At 34.8% G+C, this 19,267-nt stretch overlaps 1 protein-coding gene across 3 annotated transcripts in view; it reads left to right on the top strand.

Moving 5' to 3' along the window:
• LOC110662521 (protein CHROMATIN REMODELING 24) overlaps positions 1-19,267 on the top strand; it is a 37,334-nt gene that overhangs the window by 13,006 nt on the left and 5,061 nt on the right. For all 3 annotated transcript variants that reach the window (XR_009140807.1, XM_021821618.2, XM_021821543.2), the window contains 6 exons: positions 2,891-2,971; positions 3,062-3,180; positions 4,557-4,668; positions 13,269-13,337; positions 13,436-13,530; positions 14,599-14,727. Coding sequence is in view for 2 of the 3 variants with exons in the window: in XM_021821618.2 (XP_021677310.2) it covers positions 2,891-2,971; positions 3,062-3,180; positions 4,557-4,668; positions 13,269-13,337; positions 13,436-13,530; positions 14,599-14,727 (605 nt within the window). In the remaining variant the exon portion in view is untranslated. The remainder of the gene's footprint in view (positions 1-2,890; positions 2,972-3,061; positions 3,181-4,556; positions 4,669-13,268; positions 13,338-13,435; positions 13,531-14,598; positions 14,728-19,267) is intronic.

Here is a 19,267-nt window from a genome sequence, read left to right as displayed (position 1 = left end):
AGTCCTGGTAAAAGTCCAGTTCCTGCCATAGACCACTCAATTCTGCATAATATTGAGCAATAGTTAGCTCACCCTGTTTTATACCAAGAACCTTGTTTCGAAGCTCATACACTTGTGCATCGTTCCTAACTTGAGAATATGTATGAGAAACTGCACTCCAAATGGCAGTTGCACTATTTAACAGTAAATACCCACGAGCGATATGTGGTTGCATGGAATTGATAAGCCATGACATGATAAGAGAATTTTCTGACTTCCATTGATTGTAAGTAGAAGTAGACTTTTTTGGGTTTTTGCTTATCTCCTGTAAGATAACCCTGCAACCCTCTAGCTTGAATAAAAAGAAGACACGATCTAGACCATGCAAGGTAATTTGTCCCATCAAGCTTTACGGGGCTAATAATTAATGAGGGATTTTCAGTTGTAGTAGTCATTTTTCCTTCAACCACTGAATTTTTTGCATCAGACATGATTCGGAGAACTAATTAAAAGAAACAGTAGGCAAAAGACAAATACCCAAAAACAAAATTGCAAACCAAGAGATAGGAATGGGCTGGGCAGAGGCGTGGTACACTAGGGATGTCGTCGAAAAAAACTGATCAGGAACAGGCTCACTCTCTAGAGCGTGTACACAAGGTGGAAACCTTCTATCGGCGCGTGGGATCATGCACCTCACTGAATGGCTGCGAGAATCTAGGTGAGGACCAGCGACGAGGTTCTCTTCCTTTCTAAAGGGGCGGTGACAACTACCTTCCTTAACAGACTCACTTTCAAGGCTTACCCACACAAACCCTAATTATTTCTCATTGTTTTCTCTCAGCAAAAAAAAAAAAAAAAAATTTTAGATAAAATGGCTAAGGCTCTGATACCATGTTGAGATTAGAGAGAATTGAAAAATTTCTTGATGTATTTCACTGTGTTACAATTATTCAAATTTATACACAAAAGCTATATCCTTAATCGGAAAGAAAATAAAAGCTAATAAATAAAAATATCTCTAATATCACTAATTTGCATTCTAATTTACAGCTAATGCACTAATTAAGGGATTTTAACACATTCTAATTTACAACTAATGCACTAATTAAGGGATTCCAACATTATCAATAACATTTCTATGTTCTATAGGAAAAAAAAAGTGGGATTGGTTGATGTTTCCAAGGATGGAAGACATTATAAAGTTTTAATTCTCATATTTTTGTCAGTTCATTGGGTTGGCTTATGAAGTCTAACGGAATTTATGTTGGTGGGGATACAGACTATAGTTCCTGTTCATGTTATTAGGGAGTGAAGTCATACTTAAGCAGCTTTTAATAGTCAATCCTCTGCTGCTAGGTACCCACTATCTATCATGCTGCTCCTTTTTACGTTCATTTAAACTTAAAACTATTTTTTGGATCAGATTTCCAAACTGTTCAAGTCTATTGGATTACTTATTCAGTGACATCACCAAAATTATGTTCTGTTTGATTACTTATTTACATGACTTGAGGCATAGGTCTACGTGGAATTATGACAGGTCTTTGGTTTGTCATAGGCTAGAAAAGAAGTCCAGTGAGGTGAAATTTAGTGGACGAAACTTTACCCTCCTACCTTTAGGGTTTTTCTCTGCCACAGGGTAGGGAGAGATGACATAAATTTACCTCTCTCATGTCTGCATCAGCTGTTTGAAGTTCTTTTGCCATCACTTATTAAGCATCTTATATATATATATTTCAGCTTGTAGATGTACTATGCTTGTTCAGCTTGGATATGTATAAACTGAAATTCTATACAATTTGGTTAATTCATTATTATTTTGTTCTTTGGGAGGAGCATATTTTGTTATATAGTTATTGTTGGAATTGGTGAGATTTTACTTACTTTATGGGATATGCTGAAGAGAAAATCAGGTGATTGATTAGCTTAATTAGTGCTTATATTAAGGAGTGATTTAAGGAATGCCATATATATTGTATCTTCCAATATGGACTCTTATGTATTATGCTAAGTAAAAGTAAATGAAAATGTAATCCTTTGAGGTTCATTTCAATTCTTTCCCTTTCTCTCCCTTTTCTTCTTTCTTTTTAAAAACTCAACATGATATCAGAGCCTGCAGAAAATTTTAGGGTTTCTGCTTTCTTATTGTCCTCCTTTTTCATAAAGCAATGGGTTTCAGTCCCAAAAACTGTTTTCCTTCTTCAGGTTTTGAGTCCCAAAGCTATAGGTTTTAGTACCAAGCTATTCATCTTCCTCTTCTTCTCTTTCTTCTTGATTTGAGACTCTAGGGTTGAAATCTCTACTCTCTTCTTCTCCTGCATCAGAGCTTAGGGTTTGAGTCTCAGTTATTTTTCTCTGATATTCTCATTCTTTTTCATTTTAGCTTAGGGTTTGAGTCCCCAAACTATTTTTCTCACAAATTCTCATTCTTGATGATGGATTTGTAACTTAAGCAAAAATCTCATAAAGTAGGAGTATTGGAATTGATGAGATTTTACTTAATGTATGGGATATGCTTAAGAGAATATCATGTGATTGATTAGCTTAATTAGTGCTTGTATTGAGGATTGATTTAAGGAGTGCCATATATATTGTATCTTCCATTATAAATATGAACTCTTATATATTATGCCAAGTACAAGTTAATAAAAATGTAATCCTTTGGGATTCATTTTAATTTTCTCCCTTGCTCTCCCTTTTCTTCTTTCTTTCTAAAAACTCAACAGTTATTGATGGTCAAAGAGCTGGGCAAAATTTTGCTGTATCTTTTCATAAAATTTTATTGCTTTTGATCTTTAAAATTTACAATATATTTTGGAAGTTTATGCTTGTTGTCTTCTCTATATTGCTTCAATTTTGTTACTATGTAGGCTTTTAAAGTCAGTTTTTGACCCATCTTAGGTTGTTGCAGGAATCCCTACTGTCTAATGGTTACAAATTCTTACGCATTGATGGAACCACTAAAGCTAGCGACAGAGTGAAAATTGTTAATGTTAAGTGTCTTGAGAAGTCAGAATAGTTATCTTGAACTTCTCATTTATGGAACCCTTCTCTGAAATATTCAATTTTCTTTTACTTTTAGGATTTCCAAGAAGGTTTTGGGGCCCCTATATTCCTCCTTACATCTCAAGTTGGTGGTCTTGGCCTTACGCTTACAAAAGCTGACCGTGTCATTGTGGTTGATCCTGCATGGAATCCAAGGTGCTTATGCTTTTTCTTTCATTTAGATTTACTAAATATTGTTGTTGGTAGAAAGAGAACCACTGCTTTGTTTTGCTCAAAATAACTTGTTCATGTAACATATTTTTTTAAGAAAACATTTTATGAGACAATGACTTGTTTTCTACTGTTTGGTTGCAATACTAAAAATTAGTTGGAAGTTATCTTTTGGCATTTGGAGTATATCAGAAGACACTATTTTCTTTGAATAATAGGGCTGAAGTTGTTTGGCTCTACAAAAGCTTCATGGTTTTCTATTCATAGTTCTTTGAGAGTACACTTGAAAATTGTAAATTATTGCCAGTGCTCATTGGTGGCTGGTGACAATTGGAGATTATTGGTGGTGGTTGCTAAACTAAATTATTTGCATATGTGGTTTCCTTATATACTCCATGTAGTTTTTTTTCATATGTCGGAAGGAAATAATTTTCTTTACAAATAGCTTAGTTTTCTTTTTGATAAGAAAATATTTTCTGTTGACCAATTTTCCTAGGCATTTGAACTTTGGAAAACTCAAAAAATGTTTTCATGTGAAAATAATTTTCCATGAAACAAACAGATTCTGCATTATGTAACCTAGCATTGGCAGATTTGCTATGGCTTTTGAAAGCATTTCCTTGATGGTTCATATCATGTAGGATATATCTTTGGTCAGTGAAGTTTTCAAATTGAACATCTTAATTTTGTTGCATTTTTTTTTTTACAATTTGTATTTCCTTGCATTCCAGAACTACCTTTACTTTTTCTCTTCAGACTGATTGGCAATTTTCAAAAAATATTATATGCTGAAAAATCACTCAGGAAAAATATTCTGGGAATCCTCAAATAGGATGGACATTCTTCTAGATCTTGCCTCAACTTAAATCAGTGAACTTTATAGTTTTCTGTAATTTCTGTTATCTCACATTACCTTCAAATTGAATTTGAATAGACAATTTGTAATCCAAATTTTAGGCGAACATTTGGAATTAAAATATTAAGGCTTGCCCGGACAAATTGGAGAGGATGTAGTTGAATTTACAACACCTTTACAAATATTTCAAATTTAAAGTTGAGTGAGTTTTTGACCCTAGTCATGAATTTACTGATCTCCAACAAAAAAAAAAATGTAATTTAAATTCCATTCCAGTAATTTAATCTTTAAAATTCAATTCCAAAGACTACTTTGTATTTCTTCCCCATGGGACATGCAATTTCTTTCTTATCTGTTTTCATTTTAGATCCAGAGTGTATGTGGCCCATGTAATATTCTCTGCCTTTTCCTATCACACTTTGTAAAGAAGTTTATCAGAGCAACTCTTAGGTTCACTGATTTATTGGAGAAATTTGCAAATTCATTGATTTATGTCTTTTTGCAGCACGGATAACCAAAGTGTTGATCGTGCATATCGAATTGGGCAAAAGAAAGATGTCCTTGTGTATAGATTAATGACATGTGGAACAGTTGAAGAAAAGATATATAGAAAGCAGGTGAAGGATTTTTTACCTCTCATGCTTGTTTTTGTGATGTGAAGATTATATAAAGTATACAATTGTATTTTGAACTGTTAGAATGTTGGTTTTAGTGCTTTAAATATCGCCTGTTTCAAATTGACTCAGACCAATTCGATTATACTGTTTTCAATTCTAAAACTGTTTATGATTACCCTGTGTGCTAATGGTTTAAATATATTGACAAAATTGGCAGCTGATTTATTCCATTTCAAACTGATTTAGTTCAATTCTGTTACACCGATTCTGATTCTGTTATTTAAACCCTGGTTGGTAATGAATCAATACATTGCTGCAAGTGGTTGAAACACTATATTTCTTGAACTTTGTTGTAAATATATCTTGTTGCCTGTCTAAATGTTGGATATAGTTTAGAACTATAAGAAAAGCCCTCTTACTTATCGTGAAGACTATAAAATATGCAAATTGTTATGGAAAGTCAATATGGATTTTATATATTCCTAATTAGTAGATTTTATATTCTTAGGTAGTGTAGGATATATTTCTAATTAGTGTAGAACTTATATTCCTAAATAAATAGAGTAATTGTAGGAAATTTGCACATAAACATGTAATCTTCTATTTTATAGAAGTAATGAGAAAAAAAATAAAGATGTAGCCTTTTTAGTCTTTCCCTTCTCTTCCTTTCTTCCCTTTCTTTCTTTTTGTTCTTCTTATTCTTAAACCTTAAAATGGTATTAGAGCCTTCTGTGACGCTCCTTACTCGTTTACAGTGTAGCCGAGTAAAGCGTGCCACATTCGGTGTCAGAGCACCCTATCTTATCTTGTCCTGTCCATTGTTAATTTTAAATATCATTTATTCATATGTGAAAATTTTTTTTTTATCACAAATTATTTTTGTGGAGACCCGGGCAGAGCCTTCTCTGTTTTATTAGCATTTGGTGGATTCCAATATTTACCTATCAACATAATCATATTCTACTCATTTCCTTATGTTATGGAAAGTCAATCACTATATTATTTCTTTGTATATTCAGTATTCTGTATTCCTATTTAGGATTTCTCATTTAGAATTTTTTCCTAATTAGTAGAACACAATTATAGGAATCAATTGTATATAAATACCCATGTATAGACTAATTGAAATTAAGGAGAATCATCTCTTTCTACATGGTATCAGAGCAGATCATCTATTTAGGGTGACTATTTATTCTCACCACTCAGCTTAGGAGAGACCTTGGCCGCCGACCGGCCGTTTCGACTCCGATCAACATCGCCAACGTCACCTCAACCCCCTCATTCTACAACTGTGTGCGGTTGCCTGATCCAGTATATCATTAAAGGACTTCTGAGGTTTGGCTCCCAGATCCAATTTTGGTATTTGCTTGATTTGTGATTTTGGATTATTTTGCTGTTGTAAGCACTTTGGATTAGCGTTTTGGTTAGTTTTCTTTGTCTCAACAAATGGCAGAAAATAAGAATGTTATTTCTGATGTGATTCCGGTGATGACTAAGATCACGGAACACAAATTTAATGGTTCGAATTACTTGGAGTGGAGTAAGACTATTAGGGTCTATTTGCGTAGCATTGATAAGGATGATCACCTTACTAAAGATCCACCTACGGATGATACACGACAAACTTAGCTAAGGGAGGGTGCTCGGTTGTTTTTGTAACTTCGGAACTCGATTCACAGTGAGATAATTAGTTTAATTAATCACTGTGAATTTGTTAAGGAATTGATGGATTACTTAGATTTTCTGTATTCTGGTAAAAGGAATATCTCTCGTATTTATGATGTTTGTAAGGTATTCTACCGTGCTGAGAAAGAGGATAAGTCTTTCACGGCTTATTTTATGGATTTTAAAAGGGTATATGGGGAACTTAATGTATTGTTACCTTTTAATTCTGATGTGAAAGTTTAGCAGGCCCAACGGGAGCAACTGGCTGTTATGAGTTTTCTTGCAGGCCTCCCTTCAGAGTATGAGACTGCTAAATCTCAGATTCTCTCAAGTTTTGAGATTTCCTCTTTGCATGAAACATTCACACGGGCCCTTCGTACAGAGAGTACCCAATCTTCAAGCCTGCCAGTAGTGCTCTTATTAGCCGCAATCCAAATAATAGAAGAGGAAGTAGAGGAGGAATTACAGGCAACAGAAGTAATCAACGTAATGGAGAGGCTAGTTCTAATCAGGACTTAAGAGGAGTCATTTGTTATTATTGCCATGAGCCTGGCCATATAAAATATAATTGTCTGCAACTTCAGAGGAAAAATCAGCGATCACAGATGGCAAATATGGCAGCAGGGGATTCTACAGTATCTTCCTCTGAGAAAACTATTTTGGTATCTGCAGAGGATTTTGCACAATTTTTCCAGTATCAGGCATCTCTAAAGCCTATCAGTTCCCCTGTCACTGCGATCGCTGAGTCAGGTAAATCCGTTACATGCCTTGTGTCTTCCTCATCCAAATGAGTTATTGATTTTGGTGCAACAGATCACATGACAGGTAATTCTAGTCTTCTATCTGCTTTTCAGTCTAATCTCACTTCCTCTACTGTTACTTTAGCTGATGGTTCTACTTCTTGTGTCATGGGTTCTGGAACTGTGAACCCGACTTCGTCAATTTCTTTGTCATCTGTTTTGTGTCTACCAAAATTCTCTTTTAATCTACTTTCTGTTAGTAAACTTACTCGTACCTTAAATTGTTCTGTTTCTTTTTTTCCTGATCAGTGTTTGTTTCAGGATCTTACAACGAAGCAGATTATTGGTAGAGGACGTGAGTCAGGTGGTCTCTACATTCTGGAAAATCATGTACCGCGGTTGCCTGTTTGCTTCAGTACCTTAACACCTCTTGAAGCTCATTGTAGATTGGGTCATCCTTCTCTGTCAACCATGAAAAAGCTATGTCCTCAGTTTCAGTCTTTATCAGTACTAGAATGTGAGCCATGGCAGTTTGCAAAATATCATCGTTTGCCTTCTGTGTCTAGAGTCAATAAACGGGCTTCATCCCCTTTTTAGTTAGTTCATTCTGATGTTTAGGGTCTTTGTTCTGTTACTTTTAAAACTGGATTTCGTTATTTTATTACTTTTGTTGATGATTACTCTCGTGTTACCTGGTTATATTTAATGAAGAATCGTTCCGAGTTGTTTTCTATCTTTTGTGCCTTTTGTAATGAAATCAAAACTCAATTTAATATTTCTGTGCGCATATTAAGAAGTGACAATGCCAAATAATTTCAGTCTTATATGACACAAAATGGCATTCTTCATCAGTCTTCCTGTGTGAATACCTCATTCCAAAATGGCGTGACCGAAAGAAAAAATAGGCATCTTCTTGAGGTAACTCGTGCTCTTCTTTTTCAGATGAAAGTTCCTAAACATTTTTGAGCGGATGCAGTTTCTACAACATATTTTTTGATCAATTGTATGTCGTCTTCTGTCCTTAATGGGAATATTCCTTATACTGCTTTGTTTCCTACAAAATCTTTGTTCCCTGTTGAACCCCTTATTTTTTGTTGTACCTGTTTTGTGCGTGATGTTCGTCCACAGGATATTAAATTAGATCCAAAGTCTCTCAAATGTATCTTTCTTGGGTACTCCCGGCTGCAAAAAGGGTACCGTTGTTTCTGTCCTACTCTTAATCGTTATTTTGTTTCTGCAGATGTTATATTTTTTGAATCCACTCTATTTTTTTTTCGATCATCTGTGTATGAGAGTCAGGGGGAGGAGGATGATCTCTTAATATATACTGTCCAACCAATGTCTGGTCCTCTCCAATAGCCTGTTCCTTCTGTCTCTAGATCTACTCGACCTCCCATTGTTCATGTTTATTCCAGGAGATTGGAGATTCCTGATTCAGATCCTCCACCAACTACTTCGTTGGGAGATTCTGTACCTCATACTGATCATGATTCTGATATAGATTTACCCATTGCTCTTCGTAAAGGTAAACGTTCATGTACTTACCCTATCTCTTCTTTTGTTTCTTATAATCAATTGTCTTCTTGTTCTCGGTGTTTTGTTACTTCTTTAGATTCTGTTCCTATCCCTAATACTGTTGGTGAGACACTGTCTCATCCTGGCTGGTGTGCTGCTATGAAAGAGGAAATGGAGGTTTTAGATGCTAATGGTACATGGGAACTGTTGCCTTTGTCCACTGGTAAGAAAGCTATTGGTTGCAAATGGGTATTTATAATAAAGGTAAATCCTGATGGTTCTGTGGCTAGGTTAAAAGCACACCTTGTAGCAAAAGGATATGCTCAGACATATGGGGTTGATTACTCTGACACTTTTTCTCTTGTAGCTAAACTTACTTCTGTTCGCTTGTTTATCTCTTTAGCAGCTACATATGATTGGCCCCTGCACCAATTAGATATCAAGAATGCTTTCCTTCATGGTAATCTTCAGGAGGAGGTGTATATAGAGCAACCACCTGGGTTTGTTGTTCAGTGGGAGTTGGGTAAAGTTTGTAGGCTTCGGAAGTCTCTTTATGGCTTGAAACAAAGTCCCAGGACCTGGTTTGGGAGATTCAGTGAAGCAGTACAGGAATTTGGTATGTAAAAGAGTAAGTGTGATCACTCAGTATTTTATAGGCAATCTGAGGCTGGTCTAATTCTCCTGGTAGTCTATGTGGATGACATTGTCATCACTGGGAGTGACTCTGCAGGTATTTCATCTCTTAAAACCTTCCTTCAAATTTAGTTTCGGACCAAAGACTTGGGATTGTTAAAGTATTTCTTGGGTATTGAAGTTATGAGAAGTAATAAGGGTATTTTCTTGTCTCAAAGAAAATATGTCCTCGATTTATTGATAGAGACAGGAAAATTAGGTGCTAAGCCTTGTAGTGCACCAATGATTCCAAATTTACAACTGTTTAGCAGGGGATAGTGAGTTGTTTGAAGATCCAGAGAGATACAGGAGGTTGGTAGGAAAATTGAATTACCTTACAGTCACTCGTCCTGACATTGCTTATGCCGTTAGTGCGGTAAGTCAGTTTATGTCTTCCCCAGCTGTTGCTCATTGGGAAGCCTTGGAACAAATCTTGTGTTATCTGAAGGGCGCTCCAGGAAGAGGTTTGCTATATGGTAATCATGGGCATTTGAATGTTGAATGTTTTTCAGATGCCGACTGAGTTGGATCTAAGGCTGATAGGAGGTCAACTACTGGATATTGCGTTTTTGTTGGAAGAAATTTGGTATATTGGAGAAGCAAGAAGCAGAGTGTAGTTTCTCGATCAGTGCCGAATTCGAATACAGAGCCATGGCATAATCAGTATGTGAGATAATGTGGATACTTCAATTATTAGATGAGACAGGTTTTAAGACCTGCTTGCCTGCGAAATTGTGGTGTGATAATCAAGCTGCTCTCCATATTGCTTCTAATCTGGTGTTTCATGAGCGGACCAAACATGTTGAGATTGATTGTCATTTTGTTCGAGAAAAGATTAAACAACAGATCATCTCAACAGGACACATCAAAATTGGAGAGCAGTTAGTAGATATTTTCACAAAAGCTCTAAATGGAGCTATGATTGATTACATTTGTAACAAGTTGGGCATGATTAACATCTATGCTCCAACTTGAGAGGGAGTGTTACGGAAAGTCAATCACTATATTATTTCTTTGTATATTCTGTATTTTGTATTCCTATTTAGGATTTCTTATTTATGATTTCTTCCTAATAAGTAGAACACAATTATAGGAATCAATTGTATATATATACTCATGTACAGATTAATTGAAATTAAGGAGAATCATCTCTTTCTACACCTTATACATCATGTCATTCACAAATTCTCATGTAATTTCAAGAAAAAGATATATTTCATGCATGTGGAAATCCATATACAAATATTTACAAATTTTATTTACAACACAAAATATAACTACATGATGTTTATATACAATAAACCAAAATACTAAGTCTAATACATGGGCCCTACCAAGAAAATACAAATTGCTTAGGTGACTCTGGATTGTGGCAAATCTGGTCAAAGTTCTGTCAGAACACTATTGCTACTGCTGCTGCTGCGGCTGTGTCTGGTCTCCAGTACCTATGCGATGGAAAACTAACGCGCTAAGCGAATAGCTTAGTGGTACATAATTTTAAAATAACAGCAACTAAATAATTAAAATAATTATTCTATGCTTAATTTCATAAAATCTAAGTTATTTTTGAATTTTTTACACTTTGGAAACAGTTAGATTTAATAGTATATTTTCTATTCATTTCTTATATTTTCAGTCTAATTAATTTATAACAGTGCCCAAGTAACCTATAACAGACTATAAGTGCTGGATACATGGGAGTATACTGGTTAAACAATCATATGTTTACCCTGTATACAACTGTCATGTCAGGCATAATGACCTAATTTCATCTCCAATTGGTCTCATACCAATTGGAATAACACAATTCAGGTTATGACTCAAAACACGTACTGGATTTATAAAGTTCCAAACCTACATGGAAAATATACACTCCCAAATAACTTCCTCCAATCTCACAAACTACAATTTGGCATACATAGCACTTCTATTAAGCAACAAGTAATCTCAAGGATGTCAATTTCAAACAATAACATAAAAGTCCCAATAGTTAGATCAAACTCTAATTTCAAAGTTCCAATCTCATGCATACTTCTATGCAATTCAATTTCTATACATTAAACTTCATTAATCCACTTCACTAACCAAATCAAAACTATCAATTTCATTCACCTCCTATGGCTGCCAAATTTTTTGTCCTTCACAAACCCATTGTTTTCTTAATTTTTCATGCAATTTTAACTCATCTCAACCTCAATTCAAGGTTTAGTGAAGAAAGAAAGAGAAATTATGCACTAACCTTGAATGGACAATTCTTAGACTTGTGAAAACCTCCTTGTTTCCTCTTTTCTTGGCTGCCTATAGACTTTCCAAGGTGTGGGGATAAATTTTAGTGAAGAGACTTATGAAAATTATGGTGAGAATGGAAGGGATTCAAGGCTTGGAAAGAAGAAAATCCATGGAGGAAGAGGAGAGCAAGGTTCGGCCATGGGAAGAAGATGAAGAAGAAATGATTTGTTTTAATGAAAATTTGTCTTCTTATGCCTATATATACCCATAAAATTAATTTAATTATTAATTATAAAAAATTAAATTTTAACATTTTCAAAAATTCCCTCTGTCTTCTTATTTAATTCCATAAATACTTAATGTTTTAAAGAGATTTTTCAAAATTTTATTGTCACTCATTTTAATAGACATTATTTAGGTCAAAGGTCAACTCTAGGTGCCAAATGATCAAAATGCTCCTCTTCGGGTTATAGTAAAACTTTTTTGGTAATACCGATTAAATCCCTGACCCGATGGTTCCTTTAATTTTTATACTGCCTATTTCATTTTTATTTTTATCTTATTCTTGGTCCTTAGACTGGCTTTGAATAGTACTATTCACTGACGGAATGTGGTACTATTCAGAGCACAGAAGTCTGGGGCGTTAAACCTTCAATTCATTAGGGCTTTGTTATTGTTCATGGCACTGTGCATTGTTCACAGGAACAGTTTTGAGGAGATTTTGGGTTGTTTTGCACTGATTTCAGTTTCTATTTCAAGTGACTTTCAGTTTTTGTATTGATTACTTAGTCCCTTTTGAGGCATTCTTAGTTGTAGCCTTATTTTGAAACTCCCTTGAAGGTTTGTTGAAGTTTAGGCAGCCACTATATCACATCCTTGTGAGCTGTTAGATAAAGGTTCACCTACTCTCTCTCTCTCTCTCTCTCCTTTTTTCTTTTTTTTTTTTTTCACTGGTGTTGCTTTTGGAGAGGGAAGTGCAACCTTGTGAGTTGCTTTGTGTTGGTGTTTCCTCACCGGCCTCGCCTATGGAGAGGAAGTGTAACCCTATGAATTGCTTTGTGTTTTGGTGCTTCGTATTGGTGCCTTTATGTAGGTGTTTCTAATTAGTAGATTTTATATTCTTAATTAGTGTAGGATTTATATCCTTAATTAGTGTAAAATTTGTATTCCTAAACAGGTACGATTTATATTCTTAATTAAGTATAGTTATAGGAGATTTTTATATAAATATATAATCTTCTATTTTGTAGAAGCAATGAGAAAAAATACAGATGTAGCTTCTGTGGTCTTTCCCTTCTCTTCCTTTCTTCCCTTTCTTTCTTTCTGTTTCTTCTTCTTATTCTTAAATCTTAACACAAATGAACTGTTGATACTCAGTTGGCCATTATTAAATGCATTGCTGCAAGTGATTAAAACATATATTTCTTGGACTTGGACATTATTTTAAATATATTTGGTTTCTTTCTAAATGTAGAAGAAATTTCTGTTATTCAATTCATATTCTGGTTGCAAATTATTTGTTGAAATTGTGAGAGTTGAACATGCACATATAATCAGTGTTAATCTTTGAGTTTATGGATTTTTTTTATTCTTTTCCTTGATAGTCGCATTGCAAACCTAGTTGTTTAAATAGTCTCTACATATTTTCTGTACTGTGTTGGAATAACTAAAAATCTACCTTACATCTCTGATAACTAGTTGTATATGTGAGTTGCGCATCAATAAAGCTGAGATATTAATATTAGTATAATGATGTCATTTGGAATATATTTGGTTTAGATATTCAAAGGGGGATTGTTTAAAACTGCAACTGAACACAAGGAACAGATTCGGTACTTTAGCCAGCAGGTATGCACTATAAGGTTTTTGTTTGCTGCTTTATTGGAGTAATTCTGAGGAGCCTTTTTGTAATCTAGTCTTTATTTAAATGCAATTGATTTTTTCAGGACCTTCGGGAACTATTCAGCCTCCCAAAGCAGGGGTTTGATATTTCCCTCACGCAACAGCAATTACATGAAGAACATGACCACCAGTACAAGATGTAGTGATTCTATTTATTTTACAGCAACTATTACAAGCAGTCATGCAGTAATATGCTTTTGCTCATTGCATGGAAACAAAAAATATATTGATGTTGACTAGCACTATAGAGAACCTTGATTTGCTCATTGCATGGAAACAAAAAATATATTGATGTTGACTAGCACTATAGAGAACCTTGATTTTGAAATGACCAATGCACAATGTAACAGCCATTATAATGGATTTTGGGGGTACAGTTGTTGCCACCCTTATAATGGTAATGGCCATTATCCAAACTCTGTTCCTTTAAGTAATGGCCATAATGGTCTTTAACATATAAAAGTTGCCTCTTTTGGCAAGTAGCTCATTTCTTTCTTGTTTCTTACTTTACCTAAGCTGTTGAAAGTCCAGTAAACCCCCATTTGAGTTGCTTTGCCTTGCGTTTCCTCCATCCACTTAAATAAACTTTTTAGTTTTTACTTCTATCAGTAGCAAATGGAAGGCTTGTTCTACATACTTTGGGCTTGAAAGAGGGTCTTTTGCATGAGTTATATATTATTAAAGAATATGTGTCATGGATTTAATACCTTCATTAGATGTATTTATACTTGTTAGTTTATGGATTTCACAACTTCAATGGGTTCTAACTGCTATTTTTTTTTTTATATTTTGTAAATTTATTTAAAAAATTATGAGTAGATATAGGCTGAACTGTTGCATTACAATGATGTGACCACGATTTAAATTCATGCTGGAGTCGATGCTTTTTCTGAAAAATTTTAATGTTATATTATTTAGATGCCTCATTATCAGATGTCCTTGAATCACGGAAGCCTATTATCATAAACAACTTTGATGTCAATATATGTGTAAAAATCATTATGCTTTATATTTATAATCTCAATAGAAGCCAAGCAGTTCATGGGCCTAAAATGAGTAGTATAGCTCTGTTTATATTCCTTTCTGATTATACTTTGCAAATAATTTTTACAGTTTTTCAAATTTGTATGCAGGCATGAATTTGCAATAGTAATAAAAAGGAATTTTATTTCAAATGAACTCTTATTTATTCCTATTTTTGTCATAGGGATGAGTTTTTGGAAGGCCATGTGAACTTCCTGGAGAGTCTAGGCATAGCGGGTGTTAGTCACCACAGTTTGCTATTCTCCAAAACAGCTCGTTTACAAGTTGTAAATATAGAAGAGGAAGAGATAAGGTGAAACTCCTATTATGCCTGGTTACATTTTTTATTTTGGACTTTGTAGCTTCTTGTGTTTCTCCAGTTTATGATTTATCCTTCTGAGTTTTGCAGTTACTTACGAACAAATAATATGGACTTGAAAGTATCTATTCCAAAATTTCTTCGTTTTGCTATTTGTATTTAGTTATTTATTGGGGCCAAAAGCATATTTCGCTCCCCTATACTTTCACGAAAAATTCGATTTAACATTGAACCAATTTGCCCTCAGAATTTAATAAATTGAATCAATTTAATACATTTTACTAAGTCAGCTATCTAGTGTATTTCACACTCCAGTGCGCACGTTAATGGAGGGAAGGGTGCAGACGTGAAAAGAAAAAAAGAAAAATTAAAAAACATCAGCAATAATTTCTCTATCCTTACTAACACCACCTCCGTTGTCCTCCTCCTCCTCCTTCTTCTTCTTCTTCTCTCTTTCCTTCTCTCTCTCTTTCTCTCTCTATTGAAGCTTTATGTCTAAATCCTTTTCGTCAGAAAACACAGAGAGAAAGGCAGAGAGAGGTCTTTGAGAGGCTTCTATACTCTTCTTCTCGACTCCTACTCTCAAATTGCACCTTAAACCCACCCCATTTCTCCTTCCACTTCGACGATTTGACTCGCCTAAACTTGGTTTTCCCTTTTTACCACGCCTTGAGTTCAAGCGACTCAACTTAGTTTCCAACAAACGTGATAATCCATCAACTCCTTTAATTAAACTATCTTCTCTATCTCCTTCCCCGGTTCACTTGCGAACCAGTTCAATCCCAAAATCTCATTTTCTCCAACAGATCTCAAATGGAGCTTCTGTGCAACAAAATGTATTGATCTTCTTTCAATTATTTGGTCATTAGTGCACGAAGGCATGTGTTTTTGTGGCTTTTTGTGCTTTAATTATGTGTTCTTGTTGTTTTATTATGTTTTTATTATTGCGGTTTATTATTCTAATGGACATGTTTCACATTTGAAGACTGTTTGTTGCTTAATTAGATTACAAGGAAAGATTTTTTTTTTTCTTGTGCGATGATAAGGTTTCAGATTTCAGTAGCCATATTGTGCTTAATATGATTGACAACCAAATTACTTGTAAATTTCCTTGAGGTTGAGGGTGATTTGGATGGTGGAAAGAGATGTCCTTTTATGGAATTTTTGTAAACACCAACATTAGGAATTGGCGGTGTTGTATCGGAAGATTTAAGAGTTATTAGGCTGTCCAAAAGAAGTCGAAGTGAGGATTAGATGGGAATTGCCTAGAAATAAATAATTTCTTATGAAATTGGATCCTTGGGAGCTGCCTTGGTGGGATTATTTCAACATAAATACATAAACTTTGTTACAGCATTTATAAATTCATCTTTAGATACTATCACGAAAATCTTGTAGCAAGTTATCATAGAAAATGAAATGCTTAAATCTCCTTATTTTTCTATAAATAAATGCTTAAATCATGTTTGAGTTTTGTTTGTTTTTGGTGCTTGAATTAATTCCTAAATCTACCCTTACATATTATGTTTTTGTTTTGGTTTCAAATTATATGAAATGCAATATGCCCTTGTATATGATCTTGGCCAAAATCATATTTTGCCCTCTGAATTTTCACAGAAAAGTCAATTTGTCCCTTCAATTGAACATTGAATCAATTTGCCATTTGAATTTAAAAAATTGAACTAATTTAACACATTTTGTTGACATGGATGACACCTCATTAGTTATTTTTCCAAGTCAGCAGCGCGTGCATTTCAGGCATTTTTCCCCCTTTGCAATGTATGTAATTGGTTTAAATTTGAAAGTTTGAGTATTAAATTGGTTTATTCAATGTTAAATTCAGGGGGCAAATATTTGCTGTTATGGAAAGTTAATAACTATATTATTTCTCTGTATATTCTGTATTCCTATTTAGGATTTTTTATTTAAGATTTCTTCCTAATTAGTAGAACACAATTATAGGAATCAATTGTAAATATATACCCATGTACAGATTAATTGAAATCAAGGAGAATCATCTCTTTCTACATGGTATCAGAACAGGTCATCTATCTAGGGTGACCATTTGTTCTCACTACCAAGCTCAGGAGAGACTTTGGCCGCCGACCGGCCGTCCTCTCTGAACCGGTCGCAGGAATCCAAGCGCGTGAGGCTCACGGGCCCAACTCAAGTTCTCGTCGTTTCTTTACTCGTGGGCGCGTGGAGGTGCGTTTGCCGACCGTTTCGACTCAGATCAGCATCGCCAGCGTCACCTCACCCCCCTCATTCCACCACTGTGTGCTGTTGCTTGATCCCGTACACCATTAAAGGACTTCTGAGGTTTGACTCTCAGATCCTATTTTGGTATTTGCTTGATTTGTGATTTTGGGTTATTTTGCAGCTGTAAGCACTTTGGATTAGTGTTTTGGTTAGTTTTCTTTGTCTCAACAAATGGTAGACAATAAGAATATTATTTCTGATGTGATTTCGGTAATGACTAAGATCACGGAACACAAACTTAATGGTTCGAATTACCTGGAGTGGAGTAAAACTGTTAGGGTCTATTTGCGTAGCATTGATAAGGATGATCACCTTACTAAAGACCTACCTACTGAAAATACACGGCGAACTTGGCTAAAGGAGGATGCTCGGTTGTTTTTGTAGTTTCGGAACTCGATTCACAGTGAGGTAATTAGTTTAATTAATTACTGTAAATTTATTAAGGAATTGATGATTTACTTAGATTTTCTGTATTTTGGTAAAGAGAATATTTCTCGTATTTATGATATTGGTAAGGCATTCTACCGTGCTGAGAGGATAAGTCTTTTACTGCTTATTTTATGGATTTTAAACGGGTATATAAGGAACTTAATGTATTGTTGCTTTTTAGTTCTGATGTGAAAGTTCAGCAGACCCAATGAGAGCAACTGGCTGTTAAGAGTTTTCTTGCAGGCTTTCCTTCAGAGTATGAGACTGCTAAATCTCAGATTCTCTCTAATTTTGAGATTTCCTCTTTGCATGAAACGTTCACACGGATCCTTCGTACAGAGAGTACTCAATCTTCACAGCCTGCAAGTAGTGCTCTTATTAGCCGTAATCCAAATGAACAATAGGGTAATAGAAGAGGAAGGAGAGGAGGAATTACAGGCAACAGAGCTAATCAGCGTAATGGGGAGGCTAGTTCTAATCAGGACTCAAGAGGAGTCATTTGTTATTATTGTCATGAGCCTGGCCATACAAAATATAATTGTTGGCAACTTTAGAGAAAAAATCAGCGATCATAGATGGCAAATATGACAGCAGATGATTCTACAGTATCTTCCTCTGAGAAGATTATTTTGGTATTTGCAGAGGATTTTGTATAGTTTTCTCAGTAACTGGCATCTCTAAAGCCTATCAGTTCCCCTGTCACTACGATCGCTAAGTCAGTTAAATCCATTACATGCCTTGTGTCTTCCTCATCCAAATGGGTTATTGATTCTGGTGCGACAGATGACATGACAAGTAATTTTAGTCTTCTATCTACTTTTTAGTCTAATCTCACTTCCTATACTATTACTTTAGCTGATGGTTCTACTTCTTATGTCATGGGTTCTGGAACTGCGAACTCGACTTCGTCAATTTCTTTGTCATATGTTTTGTGTCTACCAAAATTCTCTTTTAATCTACTTTTTGTTAGTAAACTTACTCGTACCTTAAATGGTTCTGTTTATTTTCTTGACCAGTGTTTGTTTTAGGATCTTACGACGAAGCAGATTATTAGTAGAGGACGTGAGTCAGGTGGTCTTTACATTCTAGAAAATCATGTACTGCGGTCACTTGTTTGTTTCAGTATTTTAGCACCTGTTGAAGCTCATTGTAGATTGGACTATCCTTCTTTGTCTACCATGAAGAAGCTGTGTCCTCAGTTTCAGTCTTTATCAGTATTAGAATGTGAGTCGTGTTAGTTTGCAAAACATTATCGTTTTCCTTCTGTGTCTAGAGTCAATAAACGAGTTTTATTCCCTTTTGAATTAGTTCATTCTGATGTTTGGGATCCTTGTTCTGTTACTTCTAAAATTGGATTTCGTTATTTTGTTACTTTTGTTAATGATTACTTTCGTGTTACCTGGTTATATTTAATGAAGAATCGTTCTGAGTTATTTTCTATCTTTTATGCCTTTTGTAATGAAAACAAAACTCAATTTAGTATTTCTGTGGGCATATTAAGAAGTGACAATGCCAAAGAATATTTTTCAGCATAATTTCAGTCTTATATGACACAAAATGACATTCTTCATCAGTCTTCCTGTGTTGATACCCCATCTCAAAATGGCGTGGCCGAAAGAAAAAATCGGCGTCTTCTTGAGTTAACTCGTACTCTTCTTTTTTATATGAAAGTTCCTAAATACTTTTGGACGGATGCAGTTTCTACGGCATATTTTTTGATCAATCGTATGCCGTCTTTTGTCTTTAATGGGGATATTCCTTATGCTATTTTGTTTCCTATAAAATCTTGGTTTCTTGTTGAACCCCGTATTTTTTGTTGTACCTGTTTGTGCGTGATGTTCGTCTA

This window comes from Hevea brasiliensis, chromosome 10 (assembly GCF_030052815.1).
Source record: "Hevea brasiliensis isolate MT/VB/25A 57/8 chromosome 10, ASM3005281v1, whole genome shotgun sequence".
In the NCBI taxonomy this organism is placed as follows: domain Eukaryota; kingdom Viridiplantae; phylum Streptophyta; class Magnoliopsida; order Malpighiales; family Euphorbiaceae; genus Hevea; species Hevea brasiliensis.
This window is presented reverse-complemented; position numbering and strand designations above follow the sequence as displayed.